Consider the following 23,795-nt stretch of genomic DNA (forward strand, 5'->3'; position numbering starts at 1 on the left):
TCAGGTGCAAACGTAGGGATTAAATATCCTAGTTTAACATAATAATATAAAGAAAAATGTTAAAAGATTATTAGAATTAATTATTTTTGGTTATCAGTTAGTTATTAATATTTAAAAGTATGAGATAAAATATATTATTAAATTAAATTAACAGTCAAATGATAGTTAAAAATAATAAATTTTAATAATTTCTAATATTTCTCTAATATAAACTTGTGTTAAGAATATATATGTTAGAGAAAAACTCTAATGACTCCTGACAATTATCTCAAAAGACAATGAAGTTCTTGACAAAAAAAATATCCAATTCGACTCCTAAATTTTATTTTTATGGGATTGATTAGTCCTATATTAAAAAAAGTCAATATTATTTTTTTTTACAAAAATTAATCAGTAAAAAAAAATCAGAAGCCGAATTGAGTATTTTTTTGTCAAAAGACGGGGTGAAAATTGAATCACACGGGGTGCACGGGAGTTGATAGGCTGTGTTTTGAAACAACTCCGAGAGGAACAAAACCAAGAGGCACATTGAACATGGAGCAAAGGAAACACAGTTCTATATATGAAAATTGACCGTTAGCTTTCTCTCCGTACAATTTCTACTCGTTCATCTTTCTGCCTAGTCTTATGAGTAATTTAGGGAGAACGGAATATACTCCGGTCGACCACCAACCAACGGAACAAGAACAAGACCTCCTCCAACGCAGTGTAAAAAAGGTCAGATAAGGTAATGAAGGTTTCACTGGAACTACTGCGCTCATCCCTCGGGTAGAAGACTGGATGCAGGAGGAGCCAGAACAAGCAAGGAAAACATATGCAAGCATGGTCAGGGGCTCATCCAGAGTAGGCGAAGCTGACCCCATAAAAGATGATCCTTTGGAAGATGAAGACAATAGAATGGACAGCAAGGAGAAAGAAGCCCCAACACCTGCAAAAGACGAGTCAAATGAGAACTAGAGTAACATAGAGAAGTCAGATATCACAGTGCAAGATATGGGAGAGGAACTATTTAACATCGTCATAAGTGAAAAGGTTGAAAGAGAACTATGGAAGCCATGGTGGAGATCACTAATTGTTAAACTACTAGGAAGAAAGATAAGTTATCCTGTCATGAAAAGAAGGCTTGAGATCATGTGGGGCAGATTTGGAGGTATTGATGTTATCGACTTGGGAAACGATTTCTACCTCGTCAAGTTTTATGCTCAAGAAGACCTCGACCACGCTCTTCTTGACGGACCATGGAAAATATATGATCACTACCTAGCAGTCAGGCTCTGGGAACCAAACTTTAATCCACTTTTAACTTTTATAGACAAGATAACAGCATGGATCAGACTTCCCGGCCTGCCCATAGAGCTGTACAATGATAAAATTTTGAAAAAAAAACAGGGGATCTGATTGGCAAGACATGCAAAGTTGACTATAACACTTCCGATCTATGCAGGGGTAAGTTTGCTAGATTATGTGTGGAAGTTGATCTAACCAAACCACTCTTGGAAGTATACATGATCAATGGTAAATTTTATCAGATTGAATACGAAGGAATACATCAGTTATGCTTCCTGTGTGGGAAAATAGACCATGAGCAAAAACAATGCACCCTAGGAAAAGAGATAGACTCAGAGAGAGGGCAGCACATACAGGTGAGAGACGAGAACCATAAAGAAACAAGCATGCAGCAAGCTGAAGGGCAAAACACTCATGGAATGGATGCAAAGGTAGAGGAAGCAAGAAGAAAAGAGAAGGGCAAAGAAACAATACAACACACCAGCAATAACTTTGGTCCATGGATGATTGTCCAAAAACAAAGAAGATCTAGGAGAGCCAACAGAGGAAGGAAACAAAAACGGTAAAGGCACAAGCAAAGCAGCAGAAAAGGAGAAGAAAAATGAAAATTCATCCAGATTCAAGGTGCTAAAAGTAGAGGAGACCCAACAAGAAGAGGAAGAACTACAACAAAGGGAGGAAGAAATAGATACTAACAAGCAAACTACACACAAAGCAGCCCCACAGAAAAACAAAGGGAAAAATCAAATGCAATAGAACCAGAAAAAACTAAAGAAAAACAACAACAACGGGTCTCTCACTCAGAACTTACCTAAACAAATAGCACAAAGTAAAGGGAAAGCAATAGGATCATACAAAGCAATTAAGATTACACAAGGAAAGACCTCCAGCCACAACCAAGAAAGACCAGTAGAGAAAACACACAGAAAAAACTGGAATGAGACAAATGATGACACACAAAGTACTGAACTAGAGGAGATACAATGCACAGAATTAAATCATAATTTTATGGAAGAAGGGAGACCTCCAGATCCAGAAAAATCATATTGAAACCAGGAGGATAGCATGGAGACAGAGATGCAAAAAGAGATTGAAAACCTAATAGAAGGTGTGGACTTCGAAACACCATCTATTAGTGAGCCCAAAGACAATGAAGCCGTAGACATGCAAGTACAATAAACACCCCATGAATATGTTTATCCTATCCTGGAATGTTAGAGGGGCGGCTAGTAGCGCTTTTAGACGCACTTTCAAAGAGTTACTTAAACAATACAAGGCTGATATAGTGGTACTCATGGAAACCAGAATAAGTGGAGATAACGCTAGAAATGCTATTAGAAACATGGGATTCAATCACTTCATTATAGAAGAAGCACAGGGTTTCGCTGGGGGTATATGGATTTGTTGGAACAATGACAACTTGAAGATAACCAAGCTGGAATCTCACTCTTAATACATTCACACCAAAATTGAGGCTCCGTACAAGGAGGAGTGTTATCTTATTGCTGTTTATGTGAGCCCTCAAGCTCAGAATCGCAGATTCCTTTGGCCCCTCCTCCAAAATATTGCAAATAGATTAGACAAGACGTGGTTTCTCACTGGGGACTTTAATGAGCTCAAGGATCCAACTGAAAAGAAAAGAGGGGGTGATACAAATAACAGAGTTTGTAAAAAATTTAAGGAATGGATTAATCACTGTGGTCTTATTGACCTCGGTTTTGTTGGGACACGATTCACATGGCACTACAACAAATATGGCCTTTAGCAATGTCAAATTTTGCAACGCCTTAAAACCGTTCTCTTAGATAGGTTTAGACAATGGTTTTTTAAAGTGTTACTGTTGAATTCAATTTTTTATCAATATACAGCAACAAATTAAAACTGTTCTCTTTGACTATTTTAAAGAACGATTTTATAACCGTTACCATGATTTGCATTTAAGCAACGGTTTTTTATTGTTGTTTAAAGAATTATACAAAAGAAACGTATTAAAACCTTTGCCGAAATGCTACACTTTAAAACCGTTCTATTAGATGGTCTTAAACAACGGTTTTTACAGTGTTGCTGTTGAAGTTCATTTTTTCATTACGCTATAGTAACAAAATAAAACCGTTCTCTTTGACTATTTTAAAGAACGGTTTTACAACCATTACAACAATTGTTTATAAAACAACTATTTTTTAATATTATTTAAATAATTATACAAATTAAACAATACCAATAAAAATAATTTCAGATAATCATATAAATATAAACTATTTTTTCTATAAATACTAAATTTATAAAATACTCAAAAATTATTGTTATAAATAAATAATAAATATTATTTTTAAAAAAATAAAATTAAAATAAATTTATAATAAATATTATATATTATTATTATTATAAATATATAAAAAATATTATATTTTGAAAACATAAAGTTAAAATAAATTTATAATAAATATTATATATTTTTATTATAAATATATAACAAATATTAATATAAAAAATAAAATTAAAATAATTTTAGAATAAATATTATATATCCATTGAATAAATATTTTACTTTATAATTTTATTAAAATCTTTATATTATCTTTAATTTTTTTTTTCTTAACCCTGACTCTATAACCTAATTTCCAAATTAACCATACATAAACTTAAAGAAAAGAAAAGAAACAAGAGAAAAGGGAGCTCGAAGGGGGGAAACCAGAAGGGCGAAGAAACAGAGAAGAAGAGAGGGAAGAGATGGAAGGGACGGCGCCAGCAAGGGTTCCACCATTGTCGCTGTCGCCGTCGCCGTCGCCGTCGCCGTAGAGTGGAGGTGGAGGAGTGACACACAGAGAGAGAGAGAGAGTCTGACGTGAGGGAGAAGAGAACGCGAGAACTAGGGAAGGAGGGAGGCTCTATTCCGCGTCGCCATTCCTTCACGCCGCCGAAGGAGGTCACGTCACCGTCAGATCTGAAGCCGAGGAGCCGAACGCCGTCGAAGCCGCACCGTCGCATCACCGTGGCTGTGCCTCCGTCGAACCCGTCATACCGCCGCTGCCATGATGTCATTGCTGTCGCGAGGGAGAAGAGATGCGTGAGGAAGGAAGCTCGTAGGGGAGAAAAAAGACGCCGCCTGTGCTGCCAGCTCGATCGCGTCTGATCTCCACTGTCGCCGTCGAAGGTCCGTCGCCGAGGACGTGGAGAGGAGCCGCCGTTCATACTTGTCGCCACCAAAAGAGGAGCCGCTGCCGCCATCGATTGTCACTGGAGAACACACCGTACCGCCGTGCCTCTGGTCGCCGGAATCACGGACCGGAGAGAAGGGGGCTGCCTCTCCTGTTGCTGCTGCCTCGTTCTTTTATTGTAAGCCATCTCTGTTTTGAATTCCATTGAATTCATTTTTGTTTTTGATTCCATTGAGTTTGAATTCTCCATTTTGCTGCAACCATGGTCACTGTTGTTGGAGTTTAATTGATTTGGTTTCTGTTTTGATTTGAATTTTGATTTGGTATAATGCTGCCTGTTTTGGTCACTGCTTCTCTGAGTTTAAATGATGGGTTCTCTCAGTGATAATATTCTAGGTGATTGAGTGATGCAACTTTTATGTAAATTAAGATTTATGACACTCCCTGTAAACATAGAGATGGATTATCACACTTCACCACCCTAAAGATACTGTAAACATGGAGATGGATTATAACTGGTGACTATTTCCTTATGAGGAGTAACATTCTAGAGTTATGCATGAGTTATAGAGTTCATGAGTACATGCAATCCATCTTTTTGATTTTGTAGCACTATGCTTTTGCTATATTTCAATGTCAGACTTAATTTGATACCCTGAACAAGCTGCTCTTACATTGTATTTTTATTGTTGCTATACTGTGCATTATTTCTACTATTATTTTTGCTTTGTATATGACTAATATATGACCTGTTTTCACATTAAGATTGGTGTATTAGTACTTCTATTGATTAGGCACATCTTATTAAAAGATGGGAATTTTTTTTCTGCTTTTTGCAATAGGTGTGGAACATGGAAAGGAGATAAACTCTGCAGTAGTTACAGACAAGTGCGGTACTGCTCTGAGAAACACCAGGTAGCCGAATTGTTTAGATGTTTTATTTAGTCTTCTTTCCACAAATTTTATCCTAATAGTTATCTTTTGTTTTCCTCATCCCCTCTCTCTATTAGTAAACATTATTAGCATTAGGCTTAGTATTATATTTAATTTGCTAACTTTTTTGTTCACTGGAAAATCATTATGAAGGTGAGGGAGAACTTAGTATTATATTTAATTCTGCTTCACTGCTTCTACCTCGCTGCTTCTGCTTCACTGCCTTAGCTGATTGTGGGTTGTCATCTGTGGTAAGTGGTCTTTTTCTGATTTTCTTTTGTTTAGTTAGGGCGTGTTTGGGTGTTGGCCATTTTTGTTGGAGTTAAGAAGAAGAAAGGAAAGCGGTGTGTGAGTTTCTGCTTTTGTGTTTGCTTCAGTCCTTTGAATAGTGATTAGAGTTTGGATTATGAGATGAGACATGATTAACTGATTATGGTGTTGCGATTAGGGAGCAGAATAAAGTATGGGAATGTGGGATTTGCTAATCTTTTGCTGTTGCTTTTGTTCACTAAATTACTATTTGGAAATGTTGTTGCTTTTGTTCACTAAATTATTATTTGGGGGCGGCAGGGCGGGGGTTGAAAAAGAGTGTTCGGTGAGCATGATGATGAAAATGGTTGTATGTGAGGACATGGCTTTTTGTTATTTTCATTAATAAGCACGATTAATTTACTTGAATTGATTAATTTGAGCTAGGCTTTCAATAAAATCAAGACTCAAGTTAAATAGCAAAACCCGAACAAGAAAATCAAGACTCAAGTGTTAAATAGTTAGTTTTCTTATAGCAGTTGTGAGAGTCTGTGACTTTTACTTGGTGCACTAGGCTATAAATAACTCTCTCTCTCTCTCTCTCTCTCTCTCTCTCTATATATGTCATTGAGTTGTAATTGCTGTGATTTTTCTATAAATAACTCTCTCTACGCAGCTGGAATAAATCATTAGCAATAGTGAAATTATGGAATTTTATTCATCTGGCTAAATGGATGAAGCAGTTTTTTTTTTTCAATTAAATGTATATAAATCGATAAGAGGGATGGTATATAATGCTAAAAATATTAATGTTTTAGTCTCTTTGAATATATTATGGTAATTTTTGTAACACCCTAACTACCAAAGCTCACGCTTCCGGCTGCGCAACTCTGATAGCTCGGGCATTACGACGACACTTATACTATTTAATACTAAAATATGAGCCTGTTTAAAACTTTAAACCGTGATACCGCTCCCAAAAATACTTTCGTTCGATAACGTACATCTATAAATACCATACAACTTACAACAACTCATAAAGAGTACATCCATATATATATACATAAATACATATAAATAACTTTACAAGCATTAACCAATACAATTCCTATCCCTCTTACAGATTATATCAAGATAAAGGCGAGGGTACAATAAACCATAACTAAAACAATACAGAGCATCACAACAACAATTAAATAAGCTCTTCGTAACTTCTGCGCCCATATCCTGAAAGGGGAAAAATGTAGGGGGGTGAGAACATCATCCTCGAAAGGGTTCTCAGTAGAGGGTTTTTGGGAATTACTGTAATAGGATACATGAAGATAAACCGTACCAGTGATTAATAACCGTCTTATGCCTCTTTTCAAAAACAACGGTTTACAATAAAAGAGGAATCGGAAATCTTTTCTGAAAGAGGAACAGTTCAATTCTCAAAAACTCAAAAGCCTTTCAAAACGGTTTATCTATGCTGAACCAAAATAGCCTTTCACGCATTTCCAAACCATAACCACAATACCGAAACCAACCATCGGTCCATCTCAATTCAACCACGGCCCTAGGCCCAAACAATCCAACCAACAACCAATCACCACAATCCAACAGAGTCCCAGATGCAAACACAGGAAGGAAGTTCAAGCACAAACAAACAGTTATTACAAGTAGAACAGTTAGCAATTAATCACATAGGCAAACCAAGTATAATATGCACACCCAAACAATGTCACATAAATGCATATGATGCATGCCTGTCCCTAGTGGCTGATGATATCATCTGTCGGTTATAGAGCCAACCCGACAAGTCCTGGTAGCTAACCATTGGACTGTCCCTCTGTCGTGCATCCCTAACTCGAGTTATACTTATCATAAACTTGATCATAATCATGATCCATATCCATCACCCTTACTGGTGAATATTTATCCATCACCATCACTGGTGAATATTCATGGGGGCGAGCTCATCCGGGACTTTCACAGTGCCCGGCCACACTTACGACATAGGGTCAACAGAGTATCAAGTCTCAACCTGGAGCACGTGGTGGCTAGCCACTGCTACTACCCAGGGAAACTCGTATCTCAGATAGTGGAAGTGCAACATTCACATTTATCAATGATTCAGCATAAACATGCAATCAATCTCATCCATGGATCAACATCCATCTCAGCCATCCGGCTCACGGTTCATTCTAGAACCAGCCAATATTCATATCATACACAGCCATTCCGGCTCACGGTTCAATCCAGAACCAATCAGTATGTATAAACATACACAGCCATTCCGGCTCTCAATAAAACAACACTTCCACATTCAAAATCATCAAATTCATGAAATCGGCATTTAAGCCATAAATCATTTTCTCGACTCATTTCACTTTGAAATCAAGTTTCAACTCTTTTCAGCCTTGGCTTTAAAGATCTCATTTCTCAAATCATCTCAGGCTCATAAGCCACTTTTACTCAAGGTAAATTCTCCTTTCAAAACAATGCCACTCTCGGCATCTTCTTTCCAAAACTTCCATAATCATGGCAAGTTAAAAGCCTCTTTGAGATATTCAAAATCACCCATCCAACAATGGGATTTTATAACAAAAGTTTCTCGGCAGAGTCCCAAGTCTTTAGGGGAGAATAACATATCTCATTTCACCAAATTCCTTTAAAATCATTAAAACATTGGCTTTCTGATTTGAGTAAGAAAATAGGATCTAAGCCAAACCGAGTCACGTAATCTTCACTTCTTTCAAAACCATTTCCTTTACTTAAACAAAACCGGCTTCAATTCCATAACTAAATCTGAAGCGTTTCAAACTGATAAGAGAATCATCTTTGTTGTGTTAAACTAGAGTTCAAAAGATACTTTGAATCTTATTTAAAACGTCAAAATAATGAGGCTCATCAATCGAAATCCAATTCCTTTTAAAATCACGAAAACTCTCCCAAGGGACAATCTTTGTGTTTAATAGAGAAAAATATAAACCCGTTTTACCTTTTAAAACAGCCTCAAAGCAAAATTCTCTTTCAAATGACTTGTACCCAAAGACATACTGTTCTTCTTGGAAAATAAGGATAAATCATGATTCTCTTTTCAATAATTCTTTCAAAGCATAACTTCATTGCTTTCTTAATTGTTCTAAGTAAAGGTAATAAAGAAGCCATAATTTTACAATCCTCAAAATAGATAGGAAAGGCATTAAACTCAAAATTCCCCAATTAACATTTCAAATAAGGACTCGGATTCTATAGAAATTTCGGCAGCACCTCCCCTAAAACTTGGACTTTTGCCACCCGGTTCGGGTCCCAACTAAACCGTTTCTCATTCCTTTTCAACAGCTCAAAACCAGAAATCAATTCAAAAGCAAGCTAAATCCAACAGTCGCCTCAGTGGCATATCTCAAGGAAGCCATTTCAAAAATCAACTCAATATCAACCGATTTAACTCATTTCTAAAGCTTTAAAGAATCGGTTCAGCAATAAATCATTTATTAAAACCAAATCAATTAAAGCAACCCAGGCTGAATTTCAAGAGTATTCTATCTTTCACATCATCAAAATAATTGACTCAATTCAAACCAATCCTCAACGGATTAAACTCATTTCAAATCTTTAAAGAATCAACTTCAAACATTACATTTCACAATCCACACAACAATTCGGCCAAACCAATATCCATAGTCATTCGAGTCAATCAAATAATACATAAGGCAGATACAATCACCAAATACACAATATCTCACATCAGTACCCATATGTAATAATTCCAATAATAAACTATAGTTTTTGGAAAGCGCCCCTACCTCAAAACGCAATTCCATAATCCAAACGCCTCATCAAGTCCTTTCCGCCTCAACCCGAACTGACGGCAACCAAAACCTCAGCTCACAGCCACGTTCACAATAACCATAGCAACACTAATCGCAACATACAATAATCAGGACTCTATCCCTCGTTACCAAAATTCATATTCATTAACCAAACAAAACGAAATACTAACGCGAGGCTTTCTGAAACATACTTATCGAAACGAAGAAGGAACGGCTGAACCGAACAGCGGCGGTCTCTGAACCGGTTCGGCGGCAGCCCGGCAGCCACCTCAAGCGACAGCAGCGACCGGACTCCGGCGTTGGTAACTGAAACCCACATACAGAGGTGATAAAGCTTCCGGAATCTTAAACGAATGAAAACCAAATTCAAAGCCCTTACCGGTAGAGTTTTCCGGCGACGGCAGAAGTAGCCAGAGGCTCCGGCGGCGGTCCTGGAAGTCACAGAACCACTCCCGGCGGTCAGTATCACAGAGACGCAGCTCCCTTGTCCGGCAGCGGCACCTGCGACGGCCTGAACACTCTTCTGGCTGCATTTCAGCTTGCCATCACCTGCAGCGGCGAGCTCAGATGGTGGCAGACACAACCTTCCTCCTTACTCGTTCCGATCTCCCTCTCTCCAGCGGCAACAAGGGAATGGCAGATCTTTCACAACGGCGGCGGCAAGCTCGCGGCAACAGCCGGCGACGAGCAGACCGGCTACTAGGCGGCGCGACCCTTTCCCCCATCGCGGCTCTCTCCTTCGCCTCAAATCTGCTCTGCGACGGCGCAAGGACGGCGGCGCAGCTGGATTGGGTGCGGCGGTTCCAACAGAGACGAGTTCCTCCGGCTCGTGCAGCAGCGTCGTTGGGAGAAGCAGCGGCGACAGTGCGGCCTCAGGGGGACGGCGACGCCTCCCTCCGCGGATCCTCTCTCTCCATCACATCTCTCTTCAACTGGCGGCGATGAAGGTGATCGGCATGGTGACGGGCTCGGCGGCTGCGTCGCTCTCCTCCCCTCCCCCACCGGCGAACTCTTTCCTTCTTCCCCCTCTATTTCGTTTTCTTTCTCCCCTTGGGTCTCACTGTGTGCGTGTGTTTGTGTTCATCTGCGCAGCAAAGAGGATGAAGGAGAGACTGTTGGCTGCGCAGCATGAAGAGAAGGGTTTTTGGGGATGGTGTATCAAAATTAGGGTTAGGGTTAAGCTAGGGGTAGTTTTGTAATTTCACATAAATTGAGGATAATATAATAATTGAAACCCAATTTAAATCCAACACTAATTATGTATAGAAAATACTATTTGCTCACCAATTTCACAAATTATTTTCAATAAAATATCCAAATCAAATAATTAGGAGTAATATAATTAAATTCTTTATTTTCCAAAGTAGCAGTATTAATATTGAAAATATTAATTATTTAATTCAAATCATATAGAAATCCTTATTATTTCACAACTACCAATTTTATACTCTGAATATAGAAAATAATCCAATAATTGTGAAATTGGATAATAATCATAACTTATCTCAAATCCCATAAATCAAAACTTGCCTTAATTATCTTTAATAAAATGATTTCCGAAATTAAGGCTATAAATAACAATATGATTTGAGACTTGATCAAAATAAGACTTTTCAAAGTTCTGGGTCTTACATTCTACCCACCTTATAAAAATTTTCGTCCTCGAAAATTGATACAAAACGAAAGAAATTTCATAACAGTTCACCTTTGAACACATTTAAGAAAGAAGCAAAAATATCTCAACATATAAACATATATACGATTTTCAAATACTTGGATGGTTGTATGCATAAAGATACAAAGGCAGGAGTGTGATTGTAAAGCAAACGTTATAAGATAGGCTCAATGTACAAGGTCATATGACCTCAATGTTTCACAAAACTTGAGGTGCCAAAATAGGGTGCCAAATAAGATAGGCGTTCACAAAGCAAAGATGACATGGTTCAAACATGTGATAGTAAAGCAAGGCATCGAAGGCTATAAAACATGATGGGGTTAAAACGACGTGCTTAACATCCGCACACTAATCTCATATCAACCTCAAGGCTTCAACTTTCCAACTCCGTCAAGCACTTTTCAACCTCATAGCCAAACATAAGCCTAACACCCGCAAGCTCGTTTGCAAGGGATAAAACACCCACAACTCATCATAACGTTACACACCTACCGCTTTACCTTCCATATATACATATCACGTCTTAAAGAACTAACGCATCGCGTTACTATATCTACAGATCGCACGTGATATCAAAACAATTCTCGAGTCTACTCAGAAGAATACGAGGTCTTAAAAATAGAGACAAATGTCAAGGACAATACTCATAGATTTGAAGGAATATATCCAATTCCAGATGAACAAGGATGTTCAAACAATGAAGTTTGCTAGAAATAGATCAATAGGAAGAAAACCAGCGCACCAGTTTGAAACAAACTCAAGCCAAGTCGAAGAAGTATAAGGTTTACACAAGAGAATATTTCAAACCCAAGGCAAAGCTCACAGAACTCAAGAGCACAATTACAAATACTTTCGAATACATTGTTCATGAAGGAACCGAAACTTGCGGAAAAACCACTTCGCAGTCTAAAAGAATGGTTAAGTGACAAACATTCTCCAAGAGAATAACAAAAGCATAATCGTGGCTTTACTTCAATACAATTTCATGTTGAAGTAAATCATGTAGAGTTTTAAAAACAAAATGCACACAAGTTTCGCTAAGAGCTAAAATATTTCCTCAAATATTTTAGAAAGATAATTAGGTGCACAACTTAACCAAAAGTAATTCATAAAACTCGGAAGAGAAATCAGATGCTTGTTCAAAAATTCCCAAAGTTCATATTCAAACAAGCGTGTATAACATTCATAGCAAGGGTGAAAGAGGAAGTCAAACTCTTTTTAGAAAAGAAATTTCGAGCTAAAAATTTGCTTACCATCTGGTAAGGAAATAGGTGGTGCGTTACAAACAAACCAATTTCCACTAAACAAGGGAGCTTTCCAAAACCTCATTTAAAATAGCGCTTGCCAACTTTGAATTAACTTCGTCAAAATTGAACAATGGTTTCAATCTCAATCAAGCAACAGAAAATAAATTCCGTTTAATATTTCTTCAAAGAGAATTCAAAATTCTTTTAAAAGGTTCAAAATAAGACTCCAAAAGTGTTCTTGAAATCACCAACTCAGAAGAACATTCAAGAAGTTTAAGATGCACTAAAAAGGAGTCAAGCCTTGCAAGAAAGGATCTTAATTTAAAGTAGTTCAAACAAGTTCCACTAGACATGAAACATTAAACAAGTTTTAAATTGATCCAAAAGAATACAAAAGTCATAGAAAAAGACAACTCAATCATTTGTAATTTCTCAATGAAAATTCTTTGACTAAAAACTCTTGTAGAGATAATGAGAGAATAAACGATGCACTAATTTGAAACGAATCAAACTGACTCATATAAGAATGAGATTCACAAGAGAGGACAAACCAAGATCAATGGTAATGTTCACAAGATGTAAAAGATTAGTTAAAAACAGAATCACGCATGACATTCATAGAGGTGAAAAGCTTAAGAAGGAGCGAGTCTGATTACAAGAAGAAAGCTATGAGTCCAATATTTTCAAAAGAACAACAATATCATAAACCATGTAGTAGGCTAAATCAAACTCAAATCAAAATGAATTAAGTAAAGTTTATCAAATGAAACTCAACCGGGATAAAAGCGAGAAATCCCCTTTCTTTCCAGAATTTTGAAAAATACCCCAAATACATAATCAAATGAAGATGTACATTGGAACTATTGTAAAATTACTAGAAAGTCAAATCTACTTTTAAAGTAAGTGCAATTCCGTAAACCAGTAAAAGTACAGGCGAGGTATTAGAAAGAAATAGTTGTTAAACTGTATAAATAATCTCAAAGTCTCATATATAGAAAAGTATATATCTAATCAACAGCAATTTATAAAATCTCAAAATTGGCTGTGATCACTGTCAAGTAAGAGAAAAACTGAATCAACAATTTCTCAAAGAATGGACTCAGAATCAGGAGTTAAAAATGCACAGCGCTTTAAGACAAGTTCAAGGCTATATCAATGAATACAGGAATAAAAAAGAACTCAAACAGAGGAAGGTAGATGCAACAAGGATCTCAAACAAGCATATGCACTTAAGATCAAACAAGAATGCCTGTGGATAGAGGAATAAAGTTTAAAAATCAAACTACTCCTCAAAAGGATCAGCAATCAAGAACTTCAAGTTAGGACATGAAAGAACAGGACGGCTCAAATGAAATTCAAGACACAAAACTGAATAGCCTCGAGAAATAGTTTCTAGCGTTCTCAAAACCCGTGATTCGCTTTACTCAAGACTCGTCTATCATCTATGATAACCCATTAGCGCTTTCATATACAAAATTCACTAGTATTAAGCCGGCCAAACTTAATACAAAGAATTTTGCAATGCAAGACTAACATCGTTAATCAATAGACCGTCATGTGCATCAAGCTCTAATTCTCGTCATTCGACAAGACCTAATACATGACAAACGCTCAGAGTATGCAATTGAAGCATAGTTGGTCCATTCCTCAGGCTCTACAGGAAGGACTGCTCTGATACCATAATGTAACACCCTAACTACCAAAGCTCACGCTTCCGGCTGCGCAACTCTGATAGCTCGGGCATTACGACGACACTTATACTATTTAATACTAAAATATGAGCCTGTTTAAAACTTTAAACCGTGATACCGCTCCCAAAAATACTTTCGTTCGATAACGTACATCTATAAATACCATACAACTTACAACAACTCATAAAGAGTACATCCATATATATATACATAAATACATATAAATAACTTTACAAGCATTAACCAATACAATTCCTATCCCTCTTACAGATTATATCAAGATAAAGGCGAGGGTACAATAAACCATAACTAAAACAATACAGAGCATCACAACAACAATTAAATAAGCTCTTCGTAACTTCTGCGCCCATATCCTGAAAGGGGAAAAATGTAGGGGGGTGAGAACATCATCCTCGAAAGGGTTCTCAGTAGAGGGTTTTTGGGAATTACTGTAATAGGATACATGAAGATAAACCGTACCAGTGATTAATAACCGTCTTATGCCTCTTTTCAAAAACAACGGTTTACAATAAAAGAGGAATCGGAAATCTTTTCTGAAAGAGGAACAGTTCAATTCTCAAAAACTCAAAAGCCTTTCAAAACGGTTTATCTATGCTGAACCAAAATAGCCTTTCACGCATTTCCAAACCATAACCACAATACCGAAACCAACCATCGGTCCATCTCAATTCAACCACGGCCCTAGGCCCAAACAATCCAACCAACAACCAATCACCACAATCCAACAGAGTCCCAGATGCAAACACAGGAAGGAAGTTCAAGCACAAACAAACAGTTATTACAAGTAGAACAGTTAGCAATTAATCACATAGGCAAACCAAGTATAATATGCACACCCAAACAATGTCACATAAATGCATATGATGCATGCCTGTCCCTAGTGGCTGATGATATCATCTGTCGGTTATAGAGCCAACCCGACAAGTCCTGGTAGCTAACCATTGGACTGTCCCTCTGTCGTGCATCCCCAACTCGAGTTATACTTATCATAAACTTGATCATAATCATGATCCATATCCATCACCCTTACTGGTGAATATTTATCCATCACCATCACTGGTGAATATTCATGGGGGCGAGCTCATCCGGGACTTTCACAGTGCCCGGCCACACTTACGACATAGGGTCAACAGAGTATCAAGTCTCAACCTGGAGCACGTGGTGGCTAGCCACTGCTACTACCCAGGGAAACTCGTATCTCAGATAGTGGAAGTGCAACATTCACATTTATCAATGATTCAGCATAAACATGCAATCAATCTCATCCATGGATCAACATCCATCTCAGCCATCCGGCTCACGGTTCATTCTAGAACCAGCCAATATTCATATCATACACAGCCATTCCGGCTCACGGTTCAATCCAGAACCAATCAGTATGTATAAACATACACAGCCATTCCGGCTCTCAATAAAACAACACTTCCACATTCAAAATCATCAAATTCATGAAATCGGCATTTAAGCCATAAATCATTTTCTCGACTCATTTCACTTTGAAATCAAGTTTCAACTCTTTTCAGCCTTGGCTTTAAAGATCTCATTTCTCAAATCATCTCAGGCTCATAAGCCACTTTTACTCAAGGTAAATTCTCCTTTCAAAACAATGCCACTCTCGGCATCTTCTTTCCAAAACTTCCATAATCATGGCAAGTTAAAAGCCTCTTTGAGATATTCAAAATCACCCATCCAACAATGGGATTTTATAACAAAAGTTTCTCGGCAGAGTCCCAAGTCTTTAGGGGAGAATAACATATCTCATTTCACCAAATTCCTTTAAAATCATTAAAACATTGGCTTTCTGATTTGAGTAAGAAAATAGGATCTAAGCCAAACCGAGTCACGTAATCTTCACTTCTTTCAAAACCATTTCCTTTACTTAAACAAAACCGGCTTCAATTCCATAACTAAATCTGAAGCGTTTCAAACTGATAAGAGAATCATCTTTGTTGTGTTAAACTAGAGTTCAAAAGATACTTTGAATCTTATTTAAAACGTCAAAATAATGAGGCTCATCAATCGAAATCCAATTCCTTTTAAAATCACGAAAACTCTCCCAAGGGACAATCTTTGTGTTTAATAGAGAAAAACATAAACCCGTTTTACCTTTTAAAACAGCCTCAAAGCAAAATTCTCTTTCAAATGACTTGTACCCAAAGACATACTGTTCTTCTTGGAAAATAAGGATAAATCATGATTCTCTTTTCAATAATTCTTTCAAAGCATAACTTCATTGCTTTCTTAATTGTTCTAAGTAAAGGTAATAAAGAAGCCATAATTTCACAATCCTCAAAATAGATAGGAAAGGCATTAAACTCAAAATTCCCCAATTAACATTTCAAATAAGGACTCGGATTCTATAGAAATTTCGGCAGCACCTCCCCTAAAACTTGGACTTTTGCCACCCGGTTCGGGTCCCAACTAAACCGTTTCTCATTCCTTTTCAACAGCTCAAAACCAGAAATCAATTCAAAAGCAAGCTAAATCCAACAGTCGCCTCAGTGGCATATCTCAAGGAAGCCATTTCAAAAATCAACTCAATATCAACCGATTTAACTCATTTCTAAAGCTTTAAAGAATCGGTTCAGCAATAAATCATTTATTAAAACCAAATCAATTAAAGCAACCCAGGCTGAATTTCAAGAGTATTCTATCTTTCACATCATCAAAATAATTGACTCAATTCAAACCAATCCTCAACGGATTAAACTCATTTCAAATCTTTAAAGAATCAACTTCAAACATTACATTTCACAATCCACACAACAATTCGGCCAAACCAATATCCATAGTCATTCGAGTCAATCAAATAATACATAAGGCAGATACAATCACCAAATACACAATATCTCACATCAGTACCCATATGTAATAATTCCAATAATAAACTATAGTTTTTGGAAAGCGCCCCTACCTCAAAACGCAATTCCATAATCCAAACGCCTCATCAAGTCCTTTCCGCCTCAACCCGAACTGACGGCAACCAAAACCTCAGCTCACAGCCACGTTCACAATAACCATAGCAACACTAATCGCAACATACAATAATCAGGACTCTATCCCTCGTTACCAAAATTCATATTCATTAACCAAACAAAACGAAATACTAACGCGAGGCTTTCTGAAACATACTTATCGAAACGAAGAAGGAACGGCTGAACCGAACAGCGGCGGTCTCTGAACCGGTTCGGCGGCAGCCCGGCAGCCACCTCAAGCGACAGCAGCGACCGGACTCCGGCGTTGGTAACTGAAACCCACATACAGAGGTGATAAAGCTTCCGGAATCTTAAACGAATGAAAACCAAATTCAAAGCCCTTACCGGTAGAGTTTTCCGGCGACGGCAGAAGTAGCCAGAGGCTCCGGCGGCGGTCCTGGAAGTCACAGAACCACTCCCGGCGGTCAGTATCACAGAGACGCAGCTCCCTTGTCCGGCAGCGGCACCTGCGACGGCCTGAACACTCTTCTGGCTGCATTTCAGCTTGCCATCACCTGCAGCGGCGAGCTCAGATGGTGGCAGACACAACCTTCCTCCTTACTCGTTCCGATCTCCCTCTCTCCAGCGGCAACAAGGGAATGGCAGATCTTTCACAACGGCGGCGGCAAGCTCGCGGCAACAGCCGGCGACGAGCAGACCGGCTACTAGGCGGCGCGACCCTTTCCCCCATCGCGGCTCTCTCCTTCGCCTCAAATCTGCTCTGCGACGGCGCAAGGACGGCGGCGCAGCTGGATTGGGTGCGGCGGTTCCAACAGAGACGAGTTCCTCCGGCTCGTGCAGCAGCGTCGTTGGGAGAAGCAGCGGCGACAGTGCGGCCTCAGGGGGACGGCGACGCCTCCCTCCGCGGATCCTCTCTCTCCATCACATCTCTCTTCAACTGGCGGCGATGAAGGTGATCGGCATGGTGACGGGCTCGGCGGCTGCGTCGCTCTCCTCCCCTCCCCCACCGGCGAACTCTTTCCTTCTTCCCCCTCTATTTCGTTTTCTTTCTCCCCTTGGGTCTCACTGTGTGCGTGTGTTTGTGTTCATCTGCGCAGCAAAGAGGATGAAGGAGAGACTGTTGGCTGCGCAGCATGAAGAGAAGGGTTTTTGGGGATGGTGTATCAAAATTAGGGTTAGGGTTAAGCTAGGGGTAGTTTTGTAATTTCACATAAATTGAGGATAATATAATAATTGAAACCCAATTTAAATCCAACACTAATTATGTATAGAAAATACTATTTGCTCACCAATTTCACAAATTATTTTCAATAAAATATCCAAATCAAATAATTAGGAGTAATATAATTAAATCCTTTATTTTCCAAAGTAGCAGTATTAATATTGAAAATATTAATTATTTAATTCAAATCATATAGAAATCCTTATTATTTCACAACTACCAATTTTATACTCTGAATATAGAAAATAATCCAATAATTGTGAAATTGGATAATAATCATAACTTATCTCAAATCCCATAAATCAAAACTTGCCTTAATTATCTTTAATAAAATGATTTCCGAAATTAAGGCTATAAATAACAATATGATTTGAGACTTGATCAAAATAAGACTTTTCAAAGTTCTGGGTCTTACAATTTTAATTATTCTCTTTGTATAGAGACAACCGTGAAGAAAACATGAGGACCTACACAATGGTTGAAGATTCATGCAAGATAGTTGGAAGATAGAGAAGAAATTACTCTAAATATTGAAGGAGAGAGAATTGGTCCTACTGATGAAGTTGTAAACAACTTGAGCAAATTGGGCATAGTGGCAAGGAATTCATATGTTTGTCCATTAATTTTTACAAACTGGAAGGGGATTAAAGATAAAGAAGCTATTTGGGAATATGTTCAAGTGAGAATATTAGTCTTGTTTCTTTTAGAAACATAAGGAAATGTACACATTTTATTCTTATTAGCAAATAATATGTGATTGTGGATCTTATAACAATTTTTATAAGTCAAATTTGATGGAAATGTTCAATTATTTTTCTTTAGTGACTTTATTCAAGTAGTTTAGATTATTTATTGACACTAATAATTAAAAAAAAATTGAAATTAAAACCGTTGCCAAAAAGACACCAATGGTAATGCTTTAAAACCGTTGTCTTAGAAGACTATAAAATGGCAATGGTATTAAAACCGTTGCCAAAAAATGACACCAACGATAACGCTTTAAAACCGTTGGCTTTGTGAATAATAAAACTACAACAGTTTAAAACCGTTGCCTATTCAGTTATGGTTTTAAACCGTTGGAGCATGAAAGAGAACAGTTTAAAACCGTTGCTTATAGAGTAACGGTTCGAAACCGTTGTTTAAAATTTTCTTTCAAAACCGTTGTCTATGCCAGTAACTTTGGCAACGGTTTTTTTGTTATCGTTGCCTTAGGTAAAAAACCGTTGCCTTTGATCATTGGCAACGGCCGCATATACCACAGGTCAAAAACCGTTGCCAAAGCGTTGCTTAAAGCTTTAGGAACGGTTTTTCAATCTACGGCAACGGTTTTTGACCATTGCGAAAATCCTTATTTGTTGTAATGTGGAGAGGACCAAAGCGTGAATGACAAGACAGAATGCTAAAAAGACTTGATAGAGCGCTGGCCAATTCAAAATGGAACTTAACCTATCAGAATGCTACGGTCCAGGTCCTTCCTAGGATTAATTCGGACCACCACCCCTTGCTCATATCAGACGGAGGAGAAAGCAGTAGAAGAGGAGATAGACCGTTCAGATTCGAACTTAAGTGGTCTACCCACACAGATTATGAGAACATCCTGCAGCAACACTGGGACGAGGAAATGTCACTCCCGAGTAGCCTGAACAATGTTCGGGAGGGGCTAATAAAATGGAATAAAGAAGTCTTTGGTAATATATTTAGAAAGAAAAGGAGAATCTTGAATAGACTGACAGGAATTCAGAGGCACCATTCCTACGGAAACAACCCCTTCTTGGAACAACTTGAATCCTCCCTTCAAAGGGAGCTGAATGAGGTACTCGATAAGGAGGAAATATTTTGGCTTCAAAAGTCCAGAGAACAGTGGATCACAGAAGGAGATAGAAATACAAAATTTTATCACAACAAGACTATTATCAGAAGAAGAAAAAATAAAATCCTGAAACTAAGAGACCAACAGGGACATTGGATTGAGGAAGAAACACATTTGAAAAAGCACATTGAAGAATACTTCATAAAGCTCTACAAAGAAGAGGTAAATAGTGTTCCTTTTGATTTAACTAACATATCACTACCTAATTTGGAACCATCTACCTGCAGGATCTTGGAAACTACCCCTACAGATCAGGTAATCAAGGATGCACTTCAAAGTATAGGTTCCCTAAAAGCACCAGGAGAAGATGGTTTTCCAGCTGTATTTTATAAAAACAATTGAAGCCTACTACGTAAGAAGACGTATGAACACATCAGAAGCTGCTGGAACAACTCGGACCTAATCAAAGTATCCAATTCTACTTTGTTGGCCCTCATTCCAAAAAATCAACATCCGGAATTGATATCTCAATTTAGACCGATAGCTCTCTGCAACGTTTAGTACAAGATCCTCACCAAGATCATAGTTCAAAGATTAAAACCAATACTAAATGATAGGATCTCCCCCCACCAATCCAGCTTCATTCCGAGAAGAAACATGCAAGACAACATAATGATAGCTAAAGAAATTATGCACTCGATGAGAAAGATGAGAGGAAAAAAGGCTATATGGCAATTAAAATTGACTTTGAAAAGGCTTATGATAGAATCAGCTGGGACTTCATCAACCGAAGACTACTGGAATTTAATCTTCCAACAAAATTGATAAACATCATCATGAATGGAGTAAGATCAGTGAGCTACAAGGTTCTTTGGAATGGAAACAAGCTGCGTAGCTTCTCCCCTACTAGAGGAGTTCGACAAGGAGATCCGATTTTGCCCTATCTTTTTGTGATATGTATGGATAAACTATCCCAATACATAGAACAAGAAGTAGGAAAAGGAAATTGGAATCCCATTAGAGTGGGAAGAGACGGACCGGAAGTTTCACATTTGATGTTTTCAGATGATTTGTTGCTTTTTACAGAGGCTTCCCCCCAGCAAATCAGTAATATTAAGGAGATTCTAAGACTCTTTCATCAGGCAGCAGGCATAAAGGTCAACCAAGCTAAATCATCTATAGTGTTCTCAAAAAATGTCATAGCCCAAACAAAGAATGAAATTCTAAGAAGATCCGAGTTCAAGGAAAGCAATGCCCTAGGACGTTACCTTGGAGCGCTCATAAACAACAACAGAAGAGGAAAAGATAATTCCAAAATAATCATTGAGAGAGTTCAAACAAGTTAAAGGGTTGGAAAAGCAAATGCCTATCCCTAGCTGGTAGAATTACTCTTGCCCAATCTGTCATAAGCCCAACCGTTAATTTTGAGATGCAACATGGAAGAATCCCAAGGGGTGTATGCCTTGAAATTGAAAAACTACAAAGAGACTTCATCCGGGGTGATAATGAGAATCAAAGAAAGTTGCACCACATCAACTGGAAGACACTATGTGCGCCTAAACATGATGGAGGCCTTGGTCTAAGAAAGCTAAAATCAATGAATGACGCCTTCCTATTGAAAATCCTATGGCAACTCAGAGAAAGACCTAACACTCTCTGCTCAAAAGTCATATCTTATAAACATTGCAATGGTAATATTCATACAGCCCAACCAGTAGCAAGAAGCTCAGACTCACCTCTTTGGAAGGAATTGGTCAAATTATGGCCAACATACAAGGAGAATACCATCTGCATTATAGGAAATGGCTTGTCTACAAATTTATGGCTTGATCCTTGGGTTGAAGAGACAGCAAACCTGTTAAGTGAAACAATGCAGAATATTACTGATCTTGAAAGCACTGTATGGGAATGGACAGACAATGAAGAAAACTGGGATAATAACAAACTGAGGAGATTTCTACCTGAAGAAGTTGTACACAAGATAACAGCCACCCTCCCACCTGCTGAGGAACATGGAGATGACAGAATAGGCTAGAGACACTCCGAGGATGGAAATTTCATGGTAGGAGCAACCTACAAAGCTCTGAAAAATTGATCAAAACCATAACAGAATACCTGGAGCAAACTATGAAAATGGGAAGGCCCACAAAAGGCCAACAACCTTCAGAAATGGATTCACATAAACTTCAACAACAACCTGGGAGCAAACCAAAATATGAACTGGATAGATATGTTCAATATTGCTTGCTGGAGCTTCTGGAGATGGCAAAATCGGGAGGTGCATGAAACTGGTTACCAAAGACCGCCGGAAACACACATGGAGATCTTGAAAGGAGTAGAGACATGCCGAGAAGCTTTCAAGAAGAGAAGAAGAATAATGCAAGCTCATCGAAGAGAAGAAATAGCCATTAGATGGAACCCTACCCCTATTGATTGGATTACCTTGAATTTGGATGAGGCCATGGAAAGGGGAACGGGGAGAGCAGGCTGTGGTGGACTCTTAAGGGATGGGAGGGGAAAATGGATTGGTGGGTTTTCCTATTTCATTGGGCGCTGTGTCAGCATATAAGGCTGAGTTGTGGGGAGTTGCCAAAGGCTTGGAGATAGCCTGGACTATGGGAATCAGAAAATTGGTGGTGGAATGTGACTCACAAGTAGTAATTTCAACTTTGAATGGGCAAAAAGATCTCAACAGACATCCAAATGCTCTGATTAGAAACATTAATATTTGGAGACAGAAGAATTGAAAAATTTGTTTTGTAAATATTTATAGAGAAGAAAATAGATGTGCTGATTGTCTTGCTCTTAAAAATTTAGATTTACAGTTAGGCCTTCACTTTTGAGACACACCTTCTAGAGAAGTGATTAGTCTTTTAGCTGATGATAAACAAGAAGTCTCTATACCCCGCTTAGTTTGTACTTAGTCTCTTTTTTTTGGGCAGTTTAGCCCGACACAAAACCAAAAAAAAAAAAAAAAGGAAACACAGTTCTTCATGACTTTTATAGAATAAGACCCTACATTGATTGTTCGTTTTAGTGAGCATGGTCAAACTAGAACACACCTTCACTGAACCCTAAACAACAGCAAAGACAAAACCACAAAAATTGAAAGACAAGTAAAATTAAAAGTTCACATATGCCTAATCAGTCTGACATAGTTAGGAAAGAAGTATTGCCTCCTATCCTGCTAAACAGACACCGCAATCTGACCTTTACCATAATCGGAGTTGGAAGAAACGTATTCTGCGCTGACAAGGTATACGAGAAACTCTGTCCCTAATCCTCTTCGGTTCGCCCGCCTCCGACGCCGACGAATACCTCCTCTGCTCCTCTTAGGAACGCAACCCTTCAAAGCAGGCGACGAACGCCGCTGCTCCTCTACGGCACAGCTCCCGCCGACGACTGCACGCCGGAAATCGCCCACTGCCTTACGCGACTTAGCCACCAACAACACATGGAACACTAGTTTATCCTCGATGGTTCACACTACCACTTTTCCAATATTGCATTGCTTCTCCATCCAATCGTGCTTCCAACTTGCCCAATCTTGCTGACTTTGAAAGTTGGAAATTTACAGATTTGTCTCAAATAATTTGTCCTATGTTTAACTTGTTAATAACTATTGTTTAAAGATCCAAAAATGTTACCGTGAATCATTAGCTGAGTTACAGTCGTTAATAAGGTTACACTATCATTCATTCAAGTCAATCGCTGCCACATGTCCAATTCAGATTTGTTCTTCACCCTTAGC

The 23,795-nt window shown here is 38.3% G+C and overlaps 1 protein-coding gene across 2 annotated transcripts; it reads right to left on the bottom strand.

Annotated features, from left to right (window-relative positions):
* Nucleotides 1-592: 592 nt before the first annotated feature.
* Nucleotides 593-23,669, bottom strand: LOC110271875 (uncharacterized). 2 transcript variants are annotated; one of them, XM_088486329.1, is made up of 4 exons: nucleotides 23,261-23,669; nucleotides 22,006-22,127; nucleotides 21,781-21,899; nucleotides 593-928 (listed from the first exon to the last, which is right to left on the bottom strand). In XM_088486329.1, exons 1-4 carry the CDS (start codon nucleotides 23,261-23,263, stop codon nucleotides 600-602), a joined length of 573 nt encoding a protein of 190 aa, XP_088342455.1. In that variant the 5' UTR covers nucleotides 23,264-23,669; the 3' UTR covers nucleotides 593-599. The 2 variants fall into 2 exon arrangements, with proteins under 2 accessions (XP_088342455.1, XP_088342454.1); XM_088486328.1 differs by having other exon boundaries at nucleotides 22,242-23,669.
* Between the last annotated feature and the right edge of the window lie 126 nt (nucleotides 23,670-23,795).

Source organism: Arachis ipaensis, chromosome B5 (assembly GCF_059453495.1).
Source record: "Arachis ipaensis isolate K30076 ecotype BB chromosome B5, ASM5945349v1, whole genome shotgun sequence".
Classification (NCBI taxonomy): domain Eukaryota; kingdom Viridiplantae; phylum Streptophyta; class Magnoliopsida; order Fabales; family Fabaceae; genus Arachis; species Arachis ipaensis.